Genomic DNA, 26,319 nt, shown 5'->3' with positions numbered 1-26,319 from the left:
CTCGGGGCCGGAAGAGATGGCGTAGAGTGGAATGTTGGTACTTGTTGTACCGTACAATCTCGTGAAATCGCGTCCCATCAGCCGGCGGTCAAGGATTTGTTTTATTCTGCGATGCCATGTGAAGATTGAGAGAGAGATATGTCAACATGACGTACATGCATCGACCCTTTGACCTCAATATTCGTCTCTGCGCGCTTGGAGACAGGTACCGGGCCTGGTCTCGAGCTTCACGACTTCTGCCGGACACTTTCACAACAGGATGGACGAGAAGAGCTGAGGTGGGCGGCACGGAAGGATTCGAGGAATCTGACCAACATGATACCACCAACACCTCTCGTCCTCATTCGCTCGACTCTGTCGCATTTCCGACTAACATCCTTTTTAACAAGACAAATACTGAGAATATTTATCGATATTAAGATATTATTTTTTTCGGTTAAAAAGTCTTCATGAGGATCCGGTATGTTGGATAAAAATGTTTTAAAATTCTGGCTGCCCCGTGCTAAATTTAGCAGTTACCTGAGTTCTGGCCTGGTAGATGAAGATGCTGCTAAGCTTGGTTCTCTGAGGTTTTATTCCCCTCGTCTACATCTACTTGGCCTCGGTTGGTATGTCAGTCAACTACACTTCATCATAACAAGTCTGACCTGCTTTCCTGAAGACAAAAGGCCAGGAGTACAAAAAAACAACAACCACAATCACAAAACAAATTGTCCAGCACGCGACTGCTGTCTGTCTTCACATCACGTGTCGCATTTGGCAACCAGATCCCCTCGGATATGTTTCACCCTGACTCGTGTGGGGAACATGAGATGTTTTGATACACGTGTCTGCCACGCCAGCAATTTCTTGAAGCTCTCTGGAATCAGTCATGTCTGGTTTTCTGACTACGACATGTTAATTGTTGTTCTTGATATTATATATATATCAGTACGACAACCGTGTTGACACAAAATTGTTTTGAATACAGTTATTCTTGTTCTGAAAGTCTAAACTGCAACAATAAATAGTTTTGTATATTAGAAAAATAAAATTGATGATATGGTGGTGGTGGTGGTGGTGGTGTTGGTGGGGGTGAACACGCACGTGCATCAACAGATTTTTTTCCAGGCTAAAAATATTACTTGAACAGCAGGGAAATGATGGATGACTACGATGATGACCCAGTAGAGTGACACGTGTGTGTACATTTGCTGTGTTTCAGAAGGGAGGGAGTGTGTCAACTGTGGCGCCACCTCCACCCCGCTGTGGAGGCGGGACGGCACGGGCCACTACCTGTGCAACGCGTGCGGCCTGTACCACAAGATGAACGGCTCCAACAGACCCCTCATCAAGCCCAAGCGCAGGCTGGTCAGTCAGTTTGTTTGTCTGTCTGTCTGTCTGTCTGTCTGTCTGTCTGTCTGTCTGTCTGTCTGTCTGTGACTTCCTTTGTGAGTCTTTCTTCATCTTCCCTCCTCAGTTCTCCTCCCTCTGTACAGTCTTTACATTTCATTTTTCATCTTTAATTTGTGTTTGTTTGTTTGTTTTTTTGTTTGGTTGTTTGTTTGTGTGTGTTTGGTTGTTTGGTTGGCTGTTTGTTTGGTTGGTTGTTTGTTTGGTTGTTTGTTTGTTTGAGTGTGTGTGTGATCTAACATCCACGAGAATTTTCGATGCTGTGTACCTGTCAACTGCTGCTTACAGAGTTCAAAGCCAGTGTCCTCCCCCGTAGTTTTGCTGCCATCTTGGAAGTCCCTGTGTGCGATCTTATCTCAGGGGTGGGAGGTGTAAGGCGGGGTAGACACCCATGACGGCTAATGACAAAATAATGGCGCGCGCAAAAGCTCGGGGTGAGGATGCGCATGCTCCCCTCGCCTCTCCTCCCCCCTCGTGCACCGTCTTGGCACGCACTGCACCTTCTCTACCTGTCGTGCACGTGCTCGAAGCATTCCCATTGGACGATGCCGACAACACCTGCCATGTGACTGCTGTTTTCTCTTCCCTCCCCAAGGATTTCCTCCTTACATCGATTGTCTTTCACTCCTACTTCTGTCGTCATGATTATTACTGTCACCATCGCCGTCATCATCATCCTTATCATTATCATCGTTCGTAAGATGGACTTTTGAGGCACGACTGGCAGTTTGAACTCAGAGAAAGACTGAAGAGAATTCATTGTCCTCGTTTATTATCGTTTTGTCGACATAAAGATGACAGGTGCTGGAACACAAGGGTCTCACGACTTACCCGACTAACCGGGTGGACGCGCACACAAGTAACCTTGTGGTATATAAATAAATAAATACCCAAGTTTTCTATGACCATCATGCCATGTACCTGGAAAAGAAAAGACGCCCTCGCTTTTTTTTTTTTTTTTTGCTGCAATTTTACTGTCCACCGACCTCAAAGACATCTTGCCAGACAACAGCCACCGGCGTCAACGACATCTTGCCAGCAATTAGCATTGTTGACTGAAGCTCTCCTGTCATCGGGTGGACGGGTGGGAAAGAAGGGGTGGGTAAGAAAGTCAGGTGGAGGACGGGAGGGTAGTTGGCGTCGCCGATGCAAGTCTGTAAGGCATTCCCCGCCACCCGAAGGCTTTCTCTTGGGCACACACAGCAGTTCGATCTCTGTGGCTACTTGATAGCAGCACTTAGCAGAGACCGGCACCCAGACCCTACTCACCCTGTCACATCCTTGCACCTCGGGTAAACGCCTCGCACTTCCTTCGACACGTGCAGCTCACGCGCAGGACGTGCAGCTCGCGATCAGGCCGGGGATCGATCCGCCAGTCGCAGCAACAGACAGCCCCGGCGATCACGGGTGGAGATGATGGGGTGGTAAGGGGCAAGGGGAGGCGGGTGGTGTAGGGGTGGGTCTGAGCCAACGCTCGCCTCCTTCCTGTCTTTTCGGACCACGACCTTGTGTCTTGTGTCTCGTGAGATCTCTAGCCCTGACCTTAGCCTTATCAACACCATCGCACTTCCTGCGACACGGACAAAACGACCATCTGATGCCGGTGTTTGAGATTTTACAGAAAGTGATAACTTGGAGGGAGGAAATGTTTTCTTTTTCAAAATATTTCAAACGTAGAAATAACGTTTCTCTTTCGTGTACACGCCCACCCACACACACACATGACAAACAACAAATAACTGTTTGTAGGGGTATACAAGACGTGGGCAGAAGGAAAGAACGAGAACAGGCGGTCGAACAAACACGGATTATAACAGAACGGATAAAAAGCTGTTCTACCCCTTCCCCTCACCCCCGACTCTCATCCTTCTCCATGGCCCTCCCTCTCAGGTTTGTCAGCGCGGTGGCTGTACGGAGGGTCGCAAGAGCAGCACTAAATCACAGGCGTACCCGACGCACCCAGAATATAAAACCCATTTGACTCTTGACGAACTGACAACCCACCCTGTCACCCGTCCTCACACACGGCAGGGTCTGCACCTCCGTCCTCCTTCCTTCCTATCCTTCCCTACCCCTACCCTCCCATGTCCCTCACCACTGTTTCCTTCTTCTGGAAGCGGTACCCCAGCAAGAGGTTGTTCTACCCTGAAACCCTCGCCGGGCAGTTTCCTCGCTCCGCGTGAGAATTTGCGGCTCGGTTGTCCTTCTTGACCTGCGTGTGCGTGAGAGTTTTCTCCCCGCTCGCGTTCTTATTTGTATATTTTTGAAAGAATTCGCGCTGAAGGATTTACCTGTTGGAGGCGAGGGAAAACTGCAGTTTGTGGAAGATCTATTTACTTATTTATTTACATACCGGGCCCTGCCGTTGCTGGGCGCTCGGGCACGGTCGCCGAGAGGGAGGAGGCTGGTGGCGGTCTCGCCTAACAGCTGTTTGTGGAGTCTGGTGTGGTCTGGTGTGGTGCCTGCCAGTCGTCAGTGGATGTGTGAGTTCCAGAAGCTTGAACATTTCTTGCAGCAGGAGACATCGTGCGACCTGTGTGGGGCACCGACCATACCGTCAAATACTTTCTGTTAGAAAAATAAATACAAAAATAATGTAAAATTACTCAAAATATGCAAATTTATTTAAACAGAAGGCACGGATTGCTCCCTGACATTAATACAATGTAAAATGAAGGTCTACATCACACTGTGACTGATATGTCAGTGAAGTAGTTTTGTGTCAATTATTTTTTGTCTTTTATTACCTCTGACGATCGCATATGGAGAAATTACTGAATAATGGCGATGTCTGCCGGTCATACAATTTCACATAAAGATTTATTTATTTTTGCAACTCACAAGTCATTTAGTAATAAGACGAAGATGTCGCCAACCATCTTCGAACACTGTCATATATATACATAAAATGTTTATGTGAACTCGTTTCTTCTTACATCCTGTAGTTTCTTCAAAACTGTAAAAAAAATTTTTCGTCAATAATTGTACTTTTTTTTTTAAATATCATTGTTTAGAACTTTGTGGGAATATTTGTTTCGTTTTCGCAATCTTATTCCCTCTCCCCTCAACCCCCGCACTAACACAAACATGTAAATTTTCTTTTTTTTTTGTTTTTTTTTTTTTTTTTTTTTTTGTTTGAGGGTTTTGTTTGTTTATTTTTTGTCGTGTTAGTCTGTTCTAGGCATTTTATGGATATACCTTTCCCAATCTTACAATCGTGCGTCAACGAGTGTGTTCTTTAATTTCTTTCATTCAGGAAGTTCACACAGAAGCGCTCACACACACACACGGGAACGCAAAGCTATTTACAGTTGATAAAAGCTTTGAAGAAAAGGCGAGACAGATGGGGTGAAAAAAAAAAGACTGTTAGTGGGAGGTGCAAGCAGCGCCTGCAGGCCGCATTTCTCCATCCCTTGCACGTGCATCGCACGCTCGGTCATCGGACGAGGACAGTCTCCACCCCTCCACCCCACCCCACACCCTGCCTCCTCCTCCCTCCGCCTCGAGTTGCATTACACGGCGACTGACTCTTATCTAAATACAGCATCGCCAGCTTGCTCGCAGGGAGTCACCGGAGGGCTTTTTCCCCCTCGAATCTTGAATAATATTTAACCTGCTGTGAGTAGTGCTCGGGCAAACAAGTGAAACGGGAGAGTCGGGCTTTAACATCAATTTCCCCAACTCGCCAACCTCGCTCCAGTCCTTAATTCCAAGCTGTTTGCGCATGCTCACAGCATCGTCGGCCGTACGTAACGTTACAGCTTCCTTGGTGGATATGTGTGTGTGGAGTACCCGGGGTGGGGGGCTGACTTCGTTTGGCAATTACAGCTCTGGTTTGTCGACATAATGAAAATATTTGATCAAGGCTTGACTCACAACGGCAGTGAATGAGCGAGCGTGCACACGGACGGTGTTGGCGAGGGAGAAACGAGAGATAAAACCAACGAGAAGATGGCGGGATGGAGATGCAGGTGGGTGATGGGAGTAACAGACGAGAGGGAGGGGAGGAGGAAGATGCAGAAACAAGTACATCTCATTAAAAAAAAAAAATAAGCATGATTCTCTCTCTATTTTAACAAATAATTTTCGATAATCTTTGTTTTCATCAGTGCTAGGTTTTTTTTTTTTTTTCTCAAAGCACATTCCAGATTTTTTTCTTTAGAGACAAGGATACTGATGTACCCCGGGACTATATTTTGTGTGTGTGTGTGTGTGTCGGCGAGTCTGTCCGTGTGTCTGGCCGCGCGAGGCCACCTGGTCACTCGATAGTTCCGCCACTTCAGGGTGGGAAAATGGGGTGAGGGCGAGTTAGTGTGTATGAATATGTGGGGTGGGGGAGTTGGGAGGAGAGAAACCAGAGGTCCGGGGTAAGAAATATGCGTTGTGCGCGTGTTTTTACAGTCTTCACAAAGTCGCCCGTGTAATTATATTTCACCAAACGATTCTGTCCATTCATCCCGCGAAAACGGGTAGAATGGCGCAGGTAAAACCGTTGAAATCAAGACTACACACGGATGGCTGGTTGCGGCGTAACTCTAGCCGCCAGTTCGGCTCGGATTGTCTCCTCTTGGGCGGAGCGGATCAGCTGCGGAAATATTTCTCGTGCATGCAAGTAGCCGAGCCCTTAAGTCTCAATCCGCCGGGTACCGCCGATTTTTTTTTTTTTTTAAGGGTAGGTCGGAGGGAAGAAGCCGACATCTTTGCATTCAACCAGCTTTTTGAGTTAGTCTGCCAAGTAACTCTCGAGCAGGTTAATTAATGTCAGCTTTTCAAGAAAATGGATGTGATAAGGAGATGGAGGGTTAACGGGTTGGGGAGTTGAGGGGTGGGTGGGAGAAGGATGAAACGGGTGCTTAACGGCAATCAAGCCAAATTTACGCTGGCGGCTCACATTGGAGGCTAATCATATAGAGACAGTTTGGATACCTTATAAAAATGAAGAGATAGGTAAGCACACATTAATCGCAGTTAACCAGCAGGCTCTGACGCAAACGGCAAGGGAGGGTAGGAGGGGGAGGAATACGGGTGGGGGAGCCGCGATGGCGTACATGGTCGGCAGAGGGCGCTAGAAACAGGAGCCGGTCTCCGCTGGCGGGATGACGAGAGCTCAGCAAACTCGGGCGGCCGGCAGCTCTTTGCGACCTTTTGAGAGGCAGATCAGTCACTCGGGTGGCTGTACGTACTGCGGGGGGCCTTTGTAGTGCTTGCAGCTACCCAGGGTACCAGGGTTGTTTTTTCTCTCTTTACACTGCAGATCACTCTTTCTTCCCCATATTTTTTTTTTTTTTTTTTTTGGCACTCGTCTGCTCCTCTCTCTCTCCCCTACCCGCCTGCAATTCCTTCGTTTTATTTATTTATTTTTTTCATCTCAATGTCTCTCTGCGCCTTGCAATTTACTGTCTGGCAAAGGAGACCCAACTTTTTATTCGCCCAAAATATTTTATTTACTTTATACCTTAAAAATTACCATTTTAATGCAATGACTGGTGTAAGCATCTAGAATCTGTCCTATCTACCTGCACGTGCATCAGAGTGATAGGAAACAACATCGTTGGCAATAAAACAACAAACAACGCCGTCCAGCATCCACCATCATAACCTCCGCGGTTCGTGTGCCTCCGTTGTTGTCAAGCTTGTGAAGATAGATGCCCACCCCATCCCCCACCCGACCTGACGCTCCGACCCCCGCGTCCCTTCTCGCGTGCTCTCGTGAGTTCCGTGCGCGAGCTAATCTGTTTCTTTAGCCCTCACCTGAGCAGATTGACTGGGCGGAGTCAACCAGTAATTGAGAGACGGTTCACGCTGGAGTCGTGTTTGGTTTTCTCCATCGCAGCCGAGCGTCTGAACCCGGGTAGGAAGGGGAAGGAGGGGAGTAGTGGAGAGAGAGAGAAGAGAAAAAAGACAGCGAACGGGGAGTGAGTGAAAAAATTAGAAAGACCTGGAAGGGTGAAGTTTGAAGGGTAACAGTAGATTTTTGAGGGGTAAACATGACAGGAGTTTGGGCGGGGGAGGAGAGGAGGGGTAGGGAGGAATTGGGCTTTGTGTGAGTGGGTGGATTGAGAGACCCTTGGTGGAGGCAGAGTTGTCTTGGCTGTTGAGTGAAGCGTTTTGTTTGCACGGGTAGCACACGGGTTAATGTACATGTACTCTGTGAGTGATTCCGCCTTTTGTTGCAGTCATGTTGAGCAAGCGCCGTGCGCTAATCTAAATAGGAGAGAGAGGGGGAGAAATAAATGCTGGGTGGTTAACTTACACCCTGCTTCACGACCAGTGTCACAAGCCGGCTCTCACGTGCTGCAAATGCTTTTAATGAACATACCCCGTTTACATTTATTAATTTAAAAATATTTTTTCAAAGATAGAGACGACCAAGACTTATACTACTTTATATCTTTATTTCTCTCTAGGTCTCTCTCTCTCTGTCTGGAGTGGAAGATGTGGTGATTTGTGGTTTTCAAAGCCTGTTTATTTATGCGGAAAACATAGGCTATAGTAGATTACAAATATTTACCAAAATACGAGCAGTTAAGCCCCTCGGAACACAATTGTACTCGTTGGTCTCCTGGCTGCCATCTCTCTCTCTCAGTAGGAAGGGGGGCACCCAGAGATCAGTCGATGACAAACATGCTAAAACTTTTTCCCGACCTGGCTAGAGGCACACTAGAGCTACCGTTCTTGTCAATCAACACGTAAGTTCGGTTTCACCCCGGGTGTTCCGAAGTTTTTACGTCGAAACCAACACAGACGACGAAAGGGGAGATGTTTGCTTTGAGCGACCCCGTCAACCTTCGCTTTCTGAACCCGACGACAGCCTCAGCTCGTCAGAAAAAGATCTTTGAACGGTCTGTTTTGTCTGAAAACACTCTTAACGTGCTCCCCCGGCCCCGAACCCTCCCACCCGGCTCTCTCCCCGTGGGTGCGCGCGCATACCAGGCGCTGCGCGAGGGCCATACGTCATCGGGGGAACATGTCGAGTGTGTTATGTCTCGGTCATGTTGTTTCAGGACGAAACCCCAGGGAGTCTGTGTGTCAAGCAGCCAAGTGTACAGCACAGCATGATAAGTAGATGTTGCTTTTGACGATTGTGTATAACTGTCAAAGCTATTCTTGCTACGGTAGTTAAGATTAACGCGCGTACACACAAACAAACAAACACACCATTAGTGTCATCCTCATCTCTACTATTTCTGAATGTCTGCTGAAGTAGTTTTCCTGAACATCACAAGAATTAATGCGCCATTGACACACTATCAATTCTTTTTTCAACATCTTTTCATTAAGTCATATTCTAACTCTAAAGTATCAATATTAAATATTTTATATCTACTCCATTTCAAGTAATTAAATCACGAACCATATTCCCGACATTTTGTTGCCGGCGTCGTTTACAGCTGCACGCAGTGGACAAACATTTGAGAAAGGTGTGTGGAGGAGGGAGAGGTTGAGAGGAAGGAGGAATAACAGAAGGTCACTAATTACTACCGAGGCTGACGAGTGTGACATCTGCCTCACACGGAGATGAGCATGAGTCGTGCACCACTCCGGTTTATAGCACTCAGCGTGAAAACGAAACCTTGTTCATCCCCGGGTTTGTTTGGTTGAGTTCTTTTTTCTCCCGCTGCAGCCGTTGTCACATTATTTCAGGTCCTGGCTGTCCAAGCTCGTGCATGTATGCACCCCTCCTCTCTCCCACCCCTTCACTGTACCAACTGTTCTGTCGGTTTGTTGTGAGATCACCTTAGCACCTGCTTATAGGGTTGGATGCTTTGTCGCGTTAGCTGCTGACTCGGCGTAAAACACAATCCCCCATCTCTCTCTCTCCAACGGTTTTCCTTCCATCTCTCACTCCCTCAATGACAGCAGCACACGGTACAGCGCAGCAGCAGCGACGAGACCGGGTGGACCTCGCTGTTCTCGTCACGTGCATCCCATCAGGCGCTGCGCGCGGCGCAAATGACATCCCGGGGGACCGGGGCTGGCTTCGATCATTATTTGAGAAAGAGAGAGGGAGAGATAAAACAGACCTAATGTGTAGTTTGTAGTGTGGAATGAGGTGGTCGACATGGCCGTGCGGTCAGTCCCGTGATCCCCTGGGACACCGAAGTTGTGGCTGGCGTGACACGAGTAAGTGTTATTGGGGTCTGCATCCAGCGATCCCCACGTAGGACGACCCCAGCCAGGAGGTCTACGGCGCCGTTGTGATCTTGTGCCCAGGTTTGGTTTTATTTTCCAGCTTTGTCTACACGACCAACCGTAGAATTAAATATATAGAGTTGTGGGCCTTTTTTTTTATTTTTGTTTATGCGTTTGTGTACCTGCATGCACGTGTGTGTGTGTGTGTGAGTGCACCTATCGATGTGCTCGCGTGCAATTAACGCCAAAAGTGCAGTCACTTCACGAACAAGGGTTGGTAGGGGGCAGGACGCATCAAAATTCTGAGTAGGCCCTGTTCGCACCTGACTGGCTTCTCTTTGATGTTGGAGCGGCGAGGCTGGGAGGATAGAGACCAGTCAGACGGCAGCGAGGTGCGCGGAGAGATAAGAGACAGATCGGGTGCGGGTGACTCCGGGTACCCTGCAGGACACGTCCCGTCCTCGCCTGACAGCCTCGTCTGGGTGTTTTGACAGAGTGATTAAAAGCGGTGAGGTGGGTGGTGGTGGCGATGTGGTAGTGGTGGTGGTGGTGTGAGTGTGTCGGTGGTGGACGGGTAGAGGGGTTGGGGTGGTGGTGAAGATGAGCGGTTTATGCTTGGGGCGTAGCGCTGGGTTGTCGATGAGTGTATGAATAAAGAATGTGATGGAGTGACTGGGAGGGAAAGTGTGTGTCGGGGGGAGGATTGAGAGAGGGAGAGATGGATGGTGGGCAGGTACCGTGTGTAGCTGCTGTGACCGCCAGACCACGGGGATCACTTTAACGCATGATTAATCTGATTTCTGACGCTTGTGGGACCTCATCCGGGCACTTTCCTCCTCCCTCTTGACGGTCTGGCCCCGCCCAGTCGCTGGATCCTGTTCTTCTTCTGCCTGTCTTTTTTTTTCCCCCTCTCCTTTGATCCAGCCCACAGTGGTCGGTTATAAAATTAAAAACAAATTGTTACTCTTTAGTTCTCGACTCGAGTTGACATCAGACACACGTTCTCCATCTTGTGTTTTGTATCTGATGTGATTATTTTAGTTGTTTGGTTCCGCACGAGCGTCAGATGTTTTTGTTTCCATCATATTTCCCTGGCTGTCATCGTTTCAGTTTTATTTTCACTTCAATCACTTTTGTCATTTGCAGTTCCAGCGGTATTTTAATTTAGCTTTTTTTCAGTCATCTGCAATCCTCATCTCGCATGCTTCGACATCTTTATTAGTTTTTGTAGAAGTTTTCTGTTTAAAGTTCCCATGTCCTGACTTGATGCTTTGTGTCTACTTCACGTGACGACGTCAGACTTCACCCTCGTTCAAACGCTCGAGGACCCCCACACACTGTCTCTCCACCCCATCTCTCGTCGTTCCCTCAGCCTCATCCTGCAAACAGTCGGGGTGCGTGGGTGGGGATCGATGACCGTCAGACGAGTGGAGGGAGTGGGGGAGTTTCTGACGACGTCAGCCAACCTCACACTCACACACACTCATCACTCTAAACACACCCACAAACATGTTTACAGCTGTAAATATGCACGCACGCACGCACACACACACACACACAAACACACACACGCACGCGGGTGGGTGAAGCGGGGAGAGACAGGAGGGGGCGGGGTGTTTCCTCCAACAGTAGCCGGGATTAGGGAAAAGTGGTTCCGTCGGCCAGCAGAGAATACATCACACTATTGTGTGTCGCACGAGCCCGTCACGGGGCATCACACTCAGCCCACCGGGCGCCACTCACTTCCGGACTTGCGCACAAGCAGCGGCCCGAAAAAAGCAAAACGCGCGCTGGATGGTCGGAGGTTAGGCGCAGCTCTACATCGACCGTCAGGTCCTCGGAGCCGTATTCCGGCGACGACGACGACCGACTGGAAGGACGGTACGATGGCGGGACCGCCACACAATGGCTTCCCGTGACCTCCGCCAACCTCGCCTTCCTCCCTCTCGGTGTTGTCACTGAACTCAGTGTGGGAGGTGCATGGCTTGGAGGTCCTCACGACATCGGTGACGACTTGTATTGGAAAGATTATTAGCAACAACAGAAGTAATTAACAGTAATTAAAATCACAAAAAATTAATGTCCCAAGAAAAGTAAGTGTAATCAATAATAAATAATATTAAGACATTGTCAGTAATAATAAGTAGTTGTATCTATCACCAAGCGTACAGTGTAGCAGATGGTTTAAATAATAGTTTATATTTAATTTTTTCTCTCTATTGTATGCGCATGCGTAGCATTAGCCTCACAGTGGTGTTGGCGAAGCAGCACGTGACCACATTAATAGCCAATGAGAGCGAAGCGTGTGGCTCCCTACTCTCGCTGGACATTTGTACACACGGACCGTGGGGAGTGAAAGAAGAAGTTTGTTCACCGACAGAAGTCTTGTGGTCTTTTTATTTGTTATTTTATTATTACGATGATTTTCTGCCCGCCACGTCTCGCGCTGACCTGCTGAGCGAAAATGGCCGTGGTGTGGTTAGTGCGGGGCGGGCGAAGATTGCTTGACAACCTACTGCGGCGCGGATAAAACAGTTGCAGGTGTATTTAAAACGGTCTGGCTCCAAACATTTTATGGATTCCAAACATTCACGCTAAGACTACTTTGCCTAAGTGCTGTTTTATCTGTTATTTACACGCAAAAAACCCACAGACAACTGCCGGGCTGGGTAGCCGAGGACTTTATTGCACATTAAGCTGCCGCTGTCCCTCGCCACCCCACCGAGACACAACTTTAGCGCAAATTATGTGGGACAAGCAAAAGGAGTTAAGCAGGAGGATTTCAGAGAGTCTAAAAAATAAATAAATAAATAAAACCACCCACCGGCCAATTTATCAGTTTAACCCAAACTCTCAAGTTTGTTTTTTGTTTTCGTACACGTGACATGGCAGACAGCAGCAAAGTGATTTTAATTCTGTAGAAAGCAGCGAATTTATTGACACGGTAGTGAGGATTTCTGTATGACATCAGATGTGATGTTTATCATTATCTGGACAAAAACACAGAAATCTTTGTATTTCCAAAAGCTTGAAGTTTAGCGAAATCCGATGAAAGAAAAAATCTTTGTGTCCCTATGGTGTTTACTGCGTGGACTGAGCGCTTTAGAAAAAGAAGACGATGATAACGACGACGATGACTACAACGACAACGAAGTATTTCCTGATTAGGTTGGAAAGTGAGGAGGGACTTACCCTTGTTGATTGTTTTCACATCATTATTTGTTGATCATTTATTAATCTTGGCTTTTTCATCTCTTCTTCCGTACTCTTGCATCCAAACCTTCGTCATTGTTGCAATTCTATTTTCCTTCCTCCTCGCTCTCTCTTTCTCCCCCATCCTCCTTTTCTCCCCTCTTCCCTTCCCTCTCCCACCCTACCTTCCCTGTCCTCACAAAGCAACATGGTGGAGTTCAGTTTGCACAGGCCAGCCACAACATGTTGCCACCGCAGTTCATTTAGCTGATGAATGCAACAGGTGATTGCAACGAAAGTGGCTCCATTTTTCTCCTGTGAGATTTGGTCCGGGTGGAAATTAATAAACTGTTGTCTGTGAAACACCTATCAGCCTGTCAGGGTCCCGCAGAAATCAGTGACAGGCCCGATAACTCGTGGCGACATCCGAGACGGGTTGTCTGCTCCACGCAGTTCCCACAACCGACACAATCCCACCTTTGGTTTACAAAATCTTTAAACCCCTGGCTCAGGTTTCGAATAAAGATTTGTGTACGGGTATACAGACTGGTGAAGTCGGCATGATGGCGATTAGCAACAACATAAATATTCTCCTCAGTCAATCAGTCGTGGCTTTCGTTCAGAAAGTACTTGTAAGCTTTATTCACCTGTGAACAAGTCTATGAACACTTTTATGTACAAAAATATTGTAATAACTATTTTTAGAGCATCACCTAGCGGCAGTGCAGAGAACTACACCAGTCATCGTTCGCAAACATAACAAAAGAGAGAAATAAAAATAGAAAGAGAGAGGGGAGACGTGAAGAAAATAGAATTTTAAAGAAATCAGTATTACTAAATTTTAAAAAAAAGAGACAGGTGATCCAGCATGTTAACGAGACGTGTACAGGGGCGGACAACATGTTTTGTCATAGATTGATACTTGTTGTATGCGGCTGACAATACCCGGGAGTCACGCATGGCGGCGCCTGTAGCACCTGACAATATACCTTGTACCGCCGTGTGACATGCAGCTGCTCCCGCAACAGCATGCAGCCATGCACGGATGAACAGGGAGGGGAACAGGAGGAATCAAACTCTGTGTGAGAGAGAGAGAGAATATGAGAGTGAATACCAGTGAGAGGTGGTGTGAGGGAGGAAGATGAGGAGACTGCTGTAGTTAGGGTTTCGATGGCGTTCACACCACCAGACAAAAATATATCTCAACGTCCAGCTCCTCCATTCTAAGTCACGTGGTACATCGTCATAGATGTAGTTTTAAAACCCTCGAATTCAAATTATTGATAATATCAAAGGAACGGCGAACAAAAGGGAAGATTACTATTCTTTTATGTCTTATGTGTCTAGCCTGGCTAGAGCTGAGTAAATGGAGTCATTACTTGTTCTGGTTCGACGCCGATCGGAAATGGAAGTGTTTTACGGGGGAGGCGACAGCTGGCGGTGAGATTGTTTTCCCCCGACACTCTAGTAGCCACCTGAAATAGTTGCCCACCTTTGACATATTGCGAGCTGTCTGGGGATGTGTGTGCGTGCACGTGTGTTCTCGCGCTCTACTCTGCACGTGCTGTACGGATGACACTGTCGGGGGGCGACAGCTTGTCCACAGAGAGAGAGAGTGTGCAGGTAGGACAGGTAAGTCTTTGTCGGCCCCTCACGATGCAAGGCACGTGTGTGTGCGCGCGGCAGGCTCACTGGCCGGCCGTTTCGCGGTTGAGCGGTGCACACGTCTCGGGTAGCTCGGGTGCAACAGGTGAGAACCTTCTTGTCCAGGTGCTTGTGGTGCAGGCCTCGCTCTCAGCCTTGAATTTTCTTATCAGGTAACAGCGCCGGGTAGATCGAACGTTGGATATATCCTGGATGCCACCATGACACTGCAGACCATTTATCAAACGCTTATTTATTTAAACATAGGCGAAAAAAAAAAAGAAAAACGACAGAGAAGTGGATGAAGACAGAGATGGAGACACAAAGTTGTTCACACACACACACTTGTTCACACACGCGCGCGCTCGCCCACACCGCCCCTCGGATGCTTTCTACTGTTCTCTGCCAGTGTAGTTAAACGTGTGCAGCTCTGAATGATTGTTGGCCATCACCCCGATGGAGAAGGGAGGCAGCTGATGGCTTGGGGGGGTGGGGTGGGGTGGAGAGGGAGTGAGGCGGGTGGATGTTCCAGTGATGGCCGCTGGCGTCAGGGCCCATTATTTGTTTATTGTCATAAGCGACTGCTCGGCTCGGCTAAATGGACTGCTGTGCTTTCAAAGCTAGAAATAGTCCTGGCAATGCTCTAACCGCGGATTGTCAGCAGGATGTCAGTAAAGAAGATGGATTGGTGATTGTGCCGCGACTCTCTTTCTTTCTCTGACACACACACGAGAGAGGGGGGGAGAGAGAGAGAGACATCTGAACACACCCGAGCATCAACAAGCAATGTCGACCTTTTTCTTTTACCATGCTAAAGATTTTACTTAAATAGGGGAAATAATTCGATGATGATGATCTTAGAAGTGTTCTTACACTTGAAACAATCCATAAGCTGAAGGTAAGCTACCCGAGATGGGAAGCTGCTCCACGTACCTCGCTGTGAAAACAACGAGAAGCAGGCCAACCACTGGGTGGGACAGTCAACCTCAGGAGTGATCATGGAAGGTGGAGACCACACCAGTGAAGTGAAAAAAAGAAATATTCCTCATCCTATCCCGGTTATATTGTGAAAGAGGAGGTTGGCAGTGGTGGTCTGTCGTGTCCAGCTTTTGTCTATATCCGGTTCCTCACACCCAGTCTACCCGAGCACGGAAGTCGTCGTCTGCCCAGGTTATGAGGAACATCTCAGCTTTGAAATGAATAATCCAGCAACAAAGTCGTTTCTGCCAGCAGGTGTTTCACACGCTTGGAACTAATTTGTTGGACTTTTCTACCTCCGAGGTCGAGAGAGAGAGAGATGGATGGATATGTAAAAAAAAAGCTCGAAATAAAAAAAAATATTGAAAACACTTAAACGAAATAAATAAATAAAGTCATCCGTGAATGCTCGCTTACCCAGAAAGCCTGGCGGCAAAGGAATACTTTAAAAGGGGGATTACTGTGACGCCAGTCTCATGCAGCGCTGAGAGTGGTCTGCCCGTGCTGGCATGCTATCAGCGCTTATTACGCGAAATCAAGCGCCAAGCGCCGGTCGGCTCGACTACCCGAGTTGGCTATACCCGCAAGTCACACGACTTACCCCAGACCTTAGCTGGTCTATCGCCACCATGCTCCTCAGTTATTTCTGACATTTGTTTTTACCATTTTCTTGTCTTTGAGAGTGAAATGACGGGTGAGCACGCGCTGTGTGATTGATGGCGGGTGCGCGTCACGGGTGGATGAGTGGGTGATATGGAGGTGGCTGCGTCTGTGTCTGGTGCAAGTGATGAGGGAGGGATATTTATTTCGTGTGCATCGTGTAGACACCCCTACTTCTCTCTCACACACCCACCCTGATAAGCTTATTAACATTTCACCCTGTAGTCAACACTTGTATTAATTACATACCCGGCCAAGATATTGTCAAGAGTGTGTTCAAGAGTTCAGCCTTAGAACCGAAGAAGTGTAAAGTTTGTTCTTATGAGGCTAGAGAATGAGCACCGGATACGAAATGTGAGTAGGGACGGGGAGACAGAGACGACAGACACTCCAGGAATGGACAGATCGGCGGAGTGTGAAGATAGAACATGGATGACAGAAGCATCCATACACTCTCTCTCTCTCCCCCACCCCATAGAGAGCACTTGTGTTGGGATTTCCCCCAAGACTATATTTTCTCCTATTTTCCTGACATAAAGTTGCAGTTCGAACAAGGCGGTGAGTCGGGTAGCTGGGTGGAGGAAGAAGGTGGGAGTGGGTGAACGAGGTGACAAAGAGTCGGGTGGAAGGACTTAGTGCCGCTCACATGCGAGTAGATCCAGTTTCACGCCCGCTACCCGACAGCGAGCCACCACCCCTCCCTTCCCCCCGCCGTCCTGCGCCCACGTACCCCATTCACGTACCCGATACGGGTGTTGAGCCACCCGAAAAACCATCCTTGCAGGCCCTCGTTCATTCCGCACCATGCGTTGTCGTCGAGGCCTGAAGATGGCTTCGCCTCCATCAGCTTACAGCCTCGACTTCACACCCGGGTCTTAATTGCTCGAGCTCTCACGATACGTTTTAGCTGCTGTCTGTCGAAATGCTGGGTCTGCTTCGTGCACGAAAGAAGAAAAAATTATGGGAGCTCTTGTCGGGGACCTGTTTGATATGATTCTAAACAAACACACCCGGCAATGGCGGCCATCGCAGGAAGACAGGAGCGGTGCACGTCTCGTAGTTTTATTATTATTTATTTGTTTCCGTCTCTGAGCTGGTCGTCATAAAGAGTGGAGATAATTAAAAAAAAAACAGTTAATCAATCTGAGTGAATTTTCTGTTGCTAATTAGAATTCGGTGGATGAACCTAGTCAGAATATTCTCTAAATATTTCAGCATCTAAATCATCATCGACAATATAATCATCTTTATCTTTCTTATCGTCTTTATTTCGACCAGTATATAAGTGAATTTTCTCTTCAACAACAAACAAAAATCCACCCCTCCCCATTCGTCTGGGGTACTACCGTTCATATGAACGTGCGGATATTTTTTGTCAAGCCGTCCATTGTGACATTGCTCAGCCCCAGTCATTATCTGACTTCCCATAATCCCCCGCAGCAGACATTGCTGGGGCTGGAACACTCCCTCTCTCCGGCGGTAGACGATGATGGAAATAGTCCGGGTGGTGGGTGTGTGCATGAAGTGGGGGTGGGGTGGACCGGTCCTCTACCTCGAGGATGCAATTGTGAGTCGGCGATGACGAGGCTGGTCGGCGTGGGGAGGACGGAGGGTGAGTGGGAGTTCTCGTGGCGAGGGGCCCTGCCCCAGTCAGGCGGGCGCTGTGCCTGTAAGACTACCCGGGGTGGAGCTCTGGCTAATGATAGAGTAGATGACAGCTCCTGGTTTTTATCCACTGCTTTAGCCTTCGTCTCGGCCTTACGCCGGCTGTCGTTCTGTCCTTGTGAAGCTTTTCTGTTCCAAGTCTCCTTTCCATCCACCTTGAGCCTTTTTTTTTTCTTCTCATCTTCGTTCCTACCCATTCGTTATGGGTTTTTTTTTCTCCTTCTCTTCTCCACAGCTAGTTTCCCCCACTAACCTTTGTTGTCGCCACTCACAACACTCTCACTTCAATAACTTGTAAACAGGCGTTCGCAGACATGTTTACAGTTTCACAAATATTTGTGAGGTGCTTCGAACACGATGGCAAGGGTATACTCTGTTTCTGTCTGTCTATCTCTGTATTATGTGTCAGGAGACATAGCAATTGTCTTTATTTGGGAAAAAATTTAATTAAAAACGAAATCCTGTAGCAAAAATACATACATACAATCAAAGATGGGAGAAATCTCCGACAAACACCATCTACTCACTCATTTGAGAACTTGTCTTCACATTAACATTCATTTTAGTCATCTATCCCCTTTTTAAAAAAAAAAAAAATCAACCCGAGCTTACAAGCCTATGATGATGACAATTATATGGGAAGAGCTGTACCCGGGGTATGGCCTTGACGATGAAGTCTGAGACCCGGTGTCAGCTGACTGTCCCAGCAATTAATTGTCGAGTGAGTGGTGTCATACCCACCCTCGCATATTTTTAATATTTTCTAAAGTATCTTTCTATTATTTGTTTTTTTTTTTTTTTATTTGTGCGACAGGACAAGCGTGGCTGTCTCACTTTTTAATTTTATTCCTTTATTTACTGAGTTGCTTTGTAGTTGGATGCGATCGTCTGTCTGTCTGTGGTAAGTAGTGCGTGGGAGGGGAGTGGAAAGAGTGATAGAGAGAAAGAATGTGGATTGAGAGATAAAAAAAAAAGTATGTGTGACGTAGACAACTACTGTAATGAGGATAATTCGCGGCTAATCGCGGTAACTGTCCTAACGGCCATTCTTTCTTCCTCCACGTGCAGTCCGCCGCGCGACGAGCCGGCACCAGCTGCGCCAACTGCGGAACCACCACGACCACCCTGTGGCGCCGCAACCCCAACGGCGACCCGGTGTGCAACGCCTGTGGGCTTTACTACAAGCTGCATAACGTGAGTACCCTGGGTAGGGTGGGATGGACTTTAACTTTCTTCCTTCTTTTACCTTCTTCATATCTTCTCTTTCTTTGTTTCTCCACACGATGAAAATCGAGTTCGTCCTTTCGGTCAGCTAGTTTCGTTATTTATTTATTTATTTTGTCTGCACCTTTTCGTTCGCCAACGACTAATTTTAGAACTCGATCGTGGCAAATGTTTCTTACAATCAGCGAATCAATTAATTAGCTCGGCATGTTTTTCGAGGACGATGGTTTGTTGTTGTGTTTTAATTAGTTTGTGTGGTGGAGAAATTTTTTATTTATTTTGCAACTGACTTCAACGGTTCAGCGAACGTGAATATTATGTGACGATATTATTCTCTACCCCATCCCTGCCCCAGCCACCATACAGTCGCCACTCTCTTTGACACACACACACTTTCTCTCTCTCTCTCACCCACTGTTGGGGTACATTTGTAGAGATTGTATTCTGGATTCTACCACGCACACTCACGCGCACGCGCACAAACGAATGAGGGTAGAGGGGTGGTGAGGGTAGGAGGATAGAGGGGGATGGTGAGAGGCTCTGGGCAAAACGTGTTTGAGGGAACACCACGAGTAACCTCTCCCCCTCATAAACGGACATCGGAGGGATGACTTCAGTAGCCTGCCCAGCGGCCATAACGGAGGTATGGGCGGGTGTAAACAGACACCCGAGTAGCCGAGGAAACGTTACTTGTGATCTGGGCGTCACCCCGAGCGTCGACGTCACGGTTTGGCTGCGGGGAGAGAACTCTCGCCCGGACATCAAAGCGGCCGTTGAAACACCTTGTAGCGTCCGAGACGTAGGCACCGAGGGGCGGAGAGGGTGAAGACTGAACTCAGAGCGTGCGACACCTTCACCCACCCTCGCCTACCATCGCCGTGGGTTGCGAACCTCAGGTGACGAACGCGTGTGACGTTACTGTCCTCTGTGTTGACCCACCGTGAGTAGACTCCCTTGAGAGCAACACCTAGTAAACTGCTGTCTACCTGTCTCCTACGGGCCATAAACCTGAGGTTAATGAACCTGTCAAGTGACAAACAGAAGATCAACCAACGACTTGTAAATACACTTGGATGAACTCGCGCATAGAGGTTCGAACTTGCTGTCGTTGAATATTTCCGATATTACATACACGGCCACAAAATTTCTGAGATTCATCCCCATTCTTTTTAATTTTCCATCTAAAGTTTCGTAAATATTTAATAAACTGTTAGCTAATGATGTCAGCCCTGACTAGAGAACAACTCGCCATTTTTCACTGAGTATGCAGTTTTTCCCTCGTTCCTTTTACATTCGACCTGCGTGCGATAAATATCTAAATGTCCCTGGTTTGTAATGTTCACCTATGACCTTTAGGATTTATAGCTTTGTGTCTGTCCCTGTACTTTGATAGATATAGTTATCGATATTTGCTGATTGTCCAGGTGTTCGTTCGCCTGTACCTTGATCCACCAACCGTGAAATCCTCCCTTCAGAATGTCGCATCCTCCTTTTGACTTTCAGTGGATGACAGTTTTGACATGCAGACTGTATATATATATATGTAAACATTTTTAGGTTATATAAAAAAAAACTAACAAGGATGGAGCGAAGTAGTTCACAGAAACACCGAGCCCTACAGACGGTCAGGCAGGTAATGTTCGCCCTGGCTAAGTTCACCATCGAGTGGCGGGTCAAAGTGCCATTTCTCAGCCGCGAGATCTCGTCCTACTTATTTCCCTACTCACCTGTCTGCTCTTCCTTCACCGCCTCCCACTGTCGGCCCTCACCCTACCCACCCACCTCATGGGGGTAGAGGGGAGGGGAAATCAGTGGTAGAACCGCTCTTACCTCTGTCGGGCGTTGAGGACGAGGACTCCAAACAAAACGAAGGGCGACTGAGACACAGACCTCGACCAGACGGATTGTGAGGGTTCGCCAACGTTGGCAGCCCGTGACGTACTTTGCCACCCACCCCACCTCTACCCCTCCACTTCCCTATCCTCCCTCTAATTTAGTCCCAGGTGTCGCTCACTTACCTGGACCCAGCAGACTGGGGTAGAAGACGTGGTCGTCCTCTTGTGTGTGAAATGTCCACCGAGGGTCAGTGACTATTGTTTTCATCGCCACAGCCCACCAGACGCCCGGTCAGCAGACCGTTGGAGATAGTATCGACAACAGACTTACACCACAACTATACCGTCTGAGTGGACAACAGGTGTTGTGTTGTAAATAATAAGTCTCGTCAGGTCGGCGACTTGGTTTGGCGGTGGACACGCCTTGAAGGGAGGTGGGTCACCTAAAGACAAAGATAAACAAACTACTGTGGTCCAGTGGTCCGTTAGGGAGTTTTTATTTTGACAAAGAACAATAAATTACAATCGTTTCACCCGTCAGGGTTGCTCGTCTCGTCGCAGACTAGATTATTCAATTCCTAACCCGCTCTTTTGACTTGTGTAGCTAATGCACTCGACTATGAACTACCAGGTTCGAAACTCGGTCAGTCGGTGCTTTGAAAACGCTTTTTTTTCAGCTAAATTATTTTTAAAGCATGCGCTAGAAATAGTGAACCACAAATTAAGACCGTTTAAAAAAAATTATTTAAATATAAAAATATACTTCATGTAAAATTAACAAGGCATACTGCTCTCATCCAATCAAAAGTATACGATTTTCCAACCTTGTCTTTGTCGATTTAGCTTTTATCGAACAATGTTATTAGTACTGAGTGCACGAAAAGGAGAGAAAAAATGAATATTAACGTGTTTTTAAAAGTGTTCTTCCGCCGCTGAACATCATTAATAACAAAAAAGATAAGTAGGAAAAGAAAATAGTAAACAACAAAAAGCGAAAGCTGGGTGCTTCTATAACAACCCTGTCGGAAGAGACCAAGAAAATCAGACTTCAAGCTCGGCTTATCTCTGAATGACAGACTCGACTCCCAGACCCTCCGCCCAGGTTGTTGTACTTCTGCTCCTCGTCTGGCGAGGGCGACGCCATCTCCAAGGGGGAACAACTCCGACATCAAAAAGATGAAGTAAAATAATACACGCGTGGCGCACCATACCCCACTAGCGGGGTGAGTGGCGAGAGTAAACAAACCCCGGGGTCTACCCCGGCCTGGAGGAGACCCGGACATGCCAGCATGGAGGCCACGGCGATGGCGCCTCGTCGTCATCCGCGGTTATCGCCGCCTGCAATTGTTGATGTCTTCGCTGATTGCTCACACACTTGCATTGTTGTTGTGCTTTTTTGGTTGTTGTTATCGTTATTGCAACGGGCGTCGCTATAATAACATTAGCGGCGAGAGAAGGGATTTAGAAAGAAAGACCGTCATCCCTGACTCTTATGTTGGGGAGGAGTTAATAGATATCCCCACCACTCATTTTTTTAAATTTTTTTATACTGGGCACAGGGTAAATTTTTTGTATGTCATGCTCTTGTGTTTGTTTCCCTCGTCACCTTAAAATTCATCAAAAGTCATTGTACCCCTCCCACAGGGGCACTGCGATACGCTGGGTTTCGAACCTGACGCCTTTCCCCTAGCCGATTCTGTGTAAGACCAAGAAAATTGTACTGAAATGAAAGTAAGCACGGGTGCTTATTTTCTCCGCTGTTATTTGTGTTTTTATTTACCTCCCAACAATGTTACATTGTCTGCGCCCCATACGACAGCATCTCGCGCTTCTCCTCCGCCAGCTTCCCTGGGAAAAAAATACCCGACGAAGAGGGAGGAAGATTGTGGTTATTTTTGCAGTAATAATATGTCAAACTGTAATGAGTTGTGCTGCTCAGGGGAAAGAAAAAAAACCCGTTTCCTCATTTCTGCGCATGCGTGCGTGGCACGTGCCACGCCAAAAAGTGTGTGAACGTGCGCAGCATGGCGTCAGGGTGTCCTCGTGCACAAGACGTTGGCTGCACGCGCGCGTCGGATTTCAAGCGCGGTAATGTAGAAATTGGCCGATCAAAGAAGCGGAACCGATGCCGCCTCCCCCCAGACGGCCTGGAGACGGCGCTCCGCGGAACGCCTGTCCGCCACGCTTGATTGAGTTTCGAGGTATTTCAGGGTATTTATAGAAACAACGGTTTGGGTATTTGAGATATTTATAAAAACAACAGGGGAGGCTATTGACCATTCGTGGACCAGAAGTCATCTCTTGCCGAACCTCGTTACATCTACGTGACCCCCCCAAAATAAATAAATAAATAAAAACCGTTGTTCACTACGTCTTGTGATTGTGCACCCTTTAGTCTAACATTTATTGTTAAGGTCTTTATTTTTTTAGGTCAAGAGAGGGGGATGTACACACGCACACACACACAAACGTGCAAAGGAAGAATAAAAACAAAACCACAATCAAGAAAAAAAAATTATGGAAAAATAGATAAAAGTGAAAGGCAGACACATGGGAGCCTGCACATTTCAATGGTGAAGAAATGCGGAAGAAAGTAAAAAAAAAAAGTTTGTTCCATTGAGTAAACTGTCTATTCTTGTGCGCTCACCTGTCGGGTAGCAGGGAGGAACCCCAACAACAACGGATGTCGTAAAAGCTAAGACCAGAAAACATGGCCCTGCAGGGGAAGCAACACAGAGCCAGAGGGCGCCACAAAGGACGTAGGTGTGACGGACAGAGGGGCAGAGCGGCGTGTAATTGAAGGCTGGCAGTCAAGCAAATTAAAAGGGCATTTTACTGTTTCTTCCTCACCCACCCGCCGACAGCACCCCTGCTCCACTTCCACCCCTCGTCAGTTGTTTGAGGCGATTTGTCATTTCTGGGAATGTTTTCAATGATGTGTTGCTGCAAGCAGCGGCGCGGGCTGTTGTTTGAAGCTGGTCTGTGATGGCAGTCTCACTGGCCGTTGTGGCAGATTACTGCTGATGTCGCTGTCGTTTGAAACCTCTTTTGACGAGCTCTTGCTTTCAACTCAAAACTCTTTGTTCTCTTGATGAGCTCTTGCTTTAACCTCCCTCGCCTCTTTGTTCTTTGTAGAGAGAGAGAGAACGAGCGCAGACAACTGCTGTAAATTATTATTTACTGTTTACAACACACAACATTCACTGATGTCTAGAAAAGTTCCAAGTGTTCGTGTAGGTATTGGCAGGATATAGCAAGGCAAGAGAAAACAATGATTAGTATCTATTGACGAGCGTTTGTCACCTTTGCTGACCCCTCGCAACCTTTGACACACCCGAGTCTCTGGTCTCTGCCAGTTCTTGAAGAACGAACCCTTTAGTCTACAAGAAAACGTTTTATCTTCCTCCAGACTTTGTTTGTTCAGACGATAGACTACCTTACCGCTCTGACAAGACTCTAGCGGGCAGCTAAAAGACCATCCATCCATCCTCATCCTCCGCCTCCGAGTCGCGCGCTCGCTTGGTGATCTTTAACCCGTCGTGTTCCCCCCGCCGTGGAGATGAAGGAGTGAGTGCTGAAGAAAAGGGGGCGGAAGACAACCCACCGGGAAAGGGACCTGTCCAGAAAATTAGGAGCCGAGGGTTAGCCAAGAGTCGAAAGGGGTGGGTCCCCCGGAGTAAAGGACCGCATCCACCCGGTGATGGTGTCGGGAGTCTGGAGCGAAGCAGGCGCCTTGACCACTCGGCTAATTGAATGCCGGAGTTGTCCGCCGTCAAAAGAGCAAAGCCAAAGGTCAGCGGATGGACAGACAAGCTTTCTGGAAGTGGTTGTGAGGGTGATTGAGGATGGAGGCGGCAGATGAACAGCTGACAAATGAACAGTTCATGTGTAATTACCTGGAGAAGCGTTTGCACTACGACCCGCATCCCGCCTCGGTCCCCACCACGGCGCTCCTGACAAGCAAACCTTTTGATGGAGGCTCCGGGGTCCGTGCGCCATCTTGGCTACTGCTATTGTCAGCGAGTCTGTCTGTGTGTCATTCCCAGCGACAGATGCTAATCACGGGTGGGGGTTGGTTGGGTGAACAGAAATGTCACGTGACCGAGACGAACGCACGCAGGTCCTAGGCAAGAAGCCTCTGTCCGATGCGAAACGCATGGCGGGTGGATCCAGAGGTGAGAAGAACAGACACAGGGTGGGTATTGGCGACAGGTCTCCTACTCTGTCGTGTTCGTACTACCCAGGTCTGAACAGTGGACAAGAGGAGATGCCCGTTACTTAACGACACGCCCGCGGCTAGCTAATCAGGGTACAAGAGAGCAGCAAACACCCGCTGACGGGGCCCGCCATTATCTCCCCATGGGGTGGCGCGCGCACCGTTCGCTCGGGCTGCAAAATGGTGGCTGGAACAGGGGGTTGGGTGGGGAAGGAAGGAGAGAGGAGCGGGTAACAACGCACCCGACGTAATTACATCTGATTAGTCGGGTAGCAGAGCGAACTTGATGAGCTGTGTCCTATCTCTGCCGAAGATGACAGAAGCCGCGGCGACAGAACACCCGAGGTAGCCAGCGACATTTATTTTTTTCACAAATTAAAATAAACTTGTGACCATGGAAAAAATAGGGGTTGGGGTAGGGGTGGCGAGAGAATAAAATGACCGCAAATGGAGGCAATGGTTGGCGAGGATTTATTTGCCGTTGATTTATTACCATGGCCGCCCACGACTGGGAGCGAACGGAGCGATAAAGCTGCGGGGAGGCATTGTGGGAAGTCGTTATGTAGACAGCGAGTCGAAGCTCAGGATTAGGACCTAATCCTCCTCCTGTTGACGATGAAGCGACGAACTCATCAGCTGAATGATGGCGAGGTCGTGTTTGTGTTTTCCTTTCTTTTGTTTCTCTGGCGATGTGGTGTGTGACTAATCGTGACAGGAGGAGCGCGCGCACACACACATGTCGTCGTCTGTACTGAAAGGGGAAGAAAAAAAAAAATCGTGAGATAGCCATGGGTAGTACGGCTCCTCCTCTCTTACCTCCTCCACCCGTCCATCTACCCCGAAGTTAGAGAGCCTACCGGAAAGTTGGCGACAATAGACAGTGCGACCTGCCACAATGCATTGGCCCCCCCGAATGCTCGACAGGAAGATCCACAGACTCGGGGTACAGCCACCCCTTTCTCTGACGGCGTACCCGCCACCCGCAAGAGACAGCCAGGCTGGGGCCGCGGTGCCAAACCTTCCTCAAAGCCAGTCAGGGGCCGACCCCTGCACTCGGGGGCCGAGCGGCGGGCTGGGCACAAACAAAGCGTGCAATTAGGCTTGAGATATTAACGGGGATAATCACGCAGCTTTGTGCCTCTCCGCGTCGTCAGCCACCGAGTGCGGGGGGAGGGCAAGGGAGGGAACAAGGGAACTGGGAGGGTGAAGGTGGGCGAAACATTTCAACAGACTACGTCACTTCCCGCTGATCCTCAACCACCTCGCTCACATTATCTCCTTGCTTCTCTACTTACACAGAAGTTAGCTCCGAGCAACCTTCTCGGCCAGCATTTTATTTTCCTGCACATTTTATTCTACCTGAACAGATAAATACCCTGT

General features: G+C 48.1%; 1 protein-coding gene across 3 annotated transcripts in view; it reads left to right on the top strand.

The window, feature by feature from the left end:
- LOC112571435 (transcription factor GATA-3-like) overlaps positions 1-26,319 on the top strand; it is a 77,626-nt gene that overhangs the window by 39,868 nt on the left and 11,439 nt on the right. For all 3 annotated transcript variants that reach the window (XM_025250408.1, XM_025250407.1, XM_025250409.1), the window contains 2 exons: positions 1,205-1,350; positions 18,733-18,858. In XM_025250408.1, coding sequence (XP_025106193.1) covers positions 1,205-1,350; positions 18,733-18,858 — 272 coding nt within the window. The remainder of the gene's footprint in view (positions 1-1,204; positions 1,351-18,732; positions 18,859-26,319) is intronic.

The sequence above is a fragment of the Pomacea canaliculata genome, linkage group LG9 (genome assembly GCF_003073045.1).
Source record: "Pomacea canaliculata isolate SZHN2017 linkage group LG9, ASM307304v1, whole genome shotgun sequence".
NCBI lineage: Eukaryota > Metazoa > Mollusca > Gastropoda > Architaenioglossa > Ampullariidae > Pomacea > Pomacea canaliculata.
The sequence above is the reverse complement of the archived record's forward strand: the minus strand, read 5'-3'. Positions and strand labels throughout refer to the sequence as shown.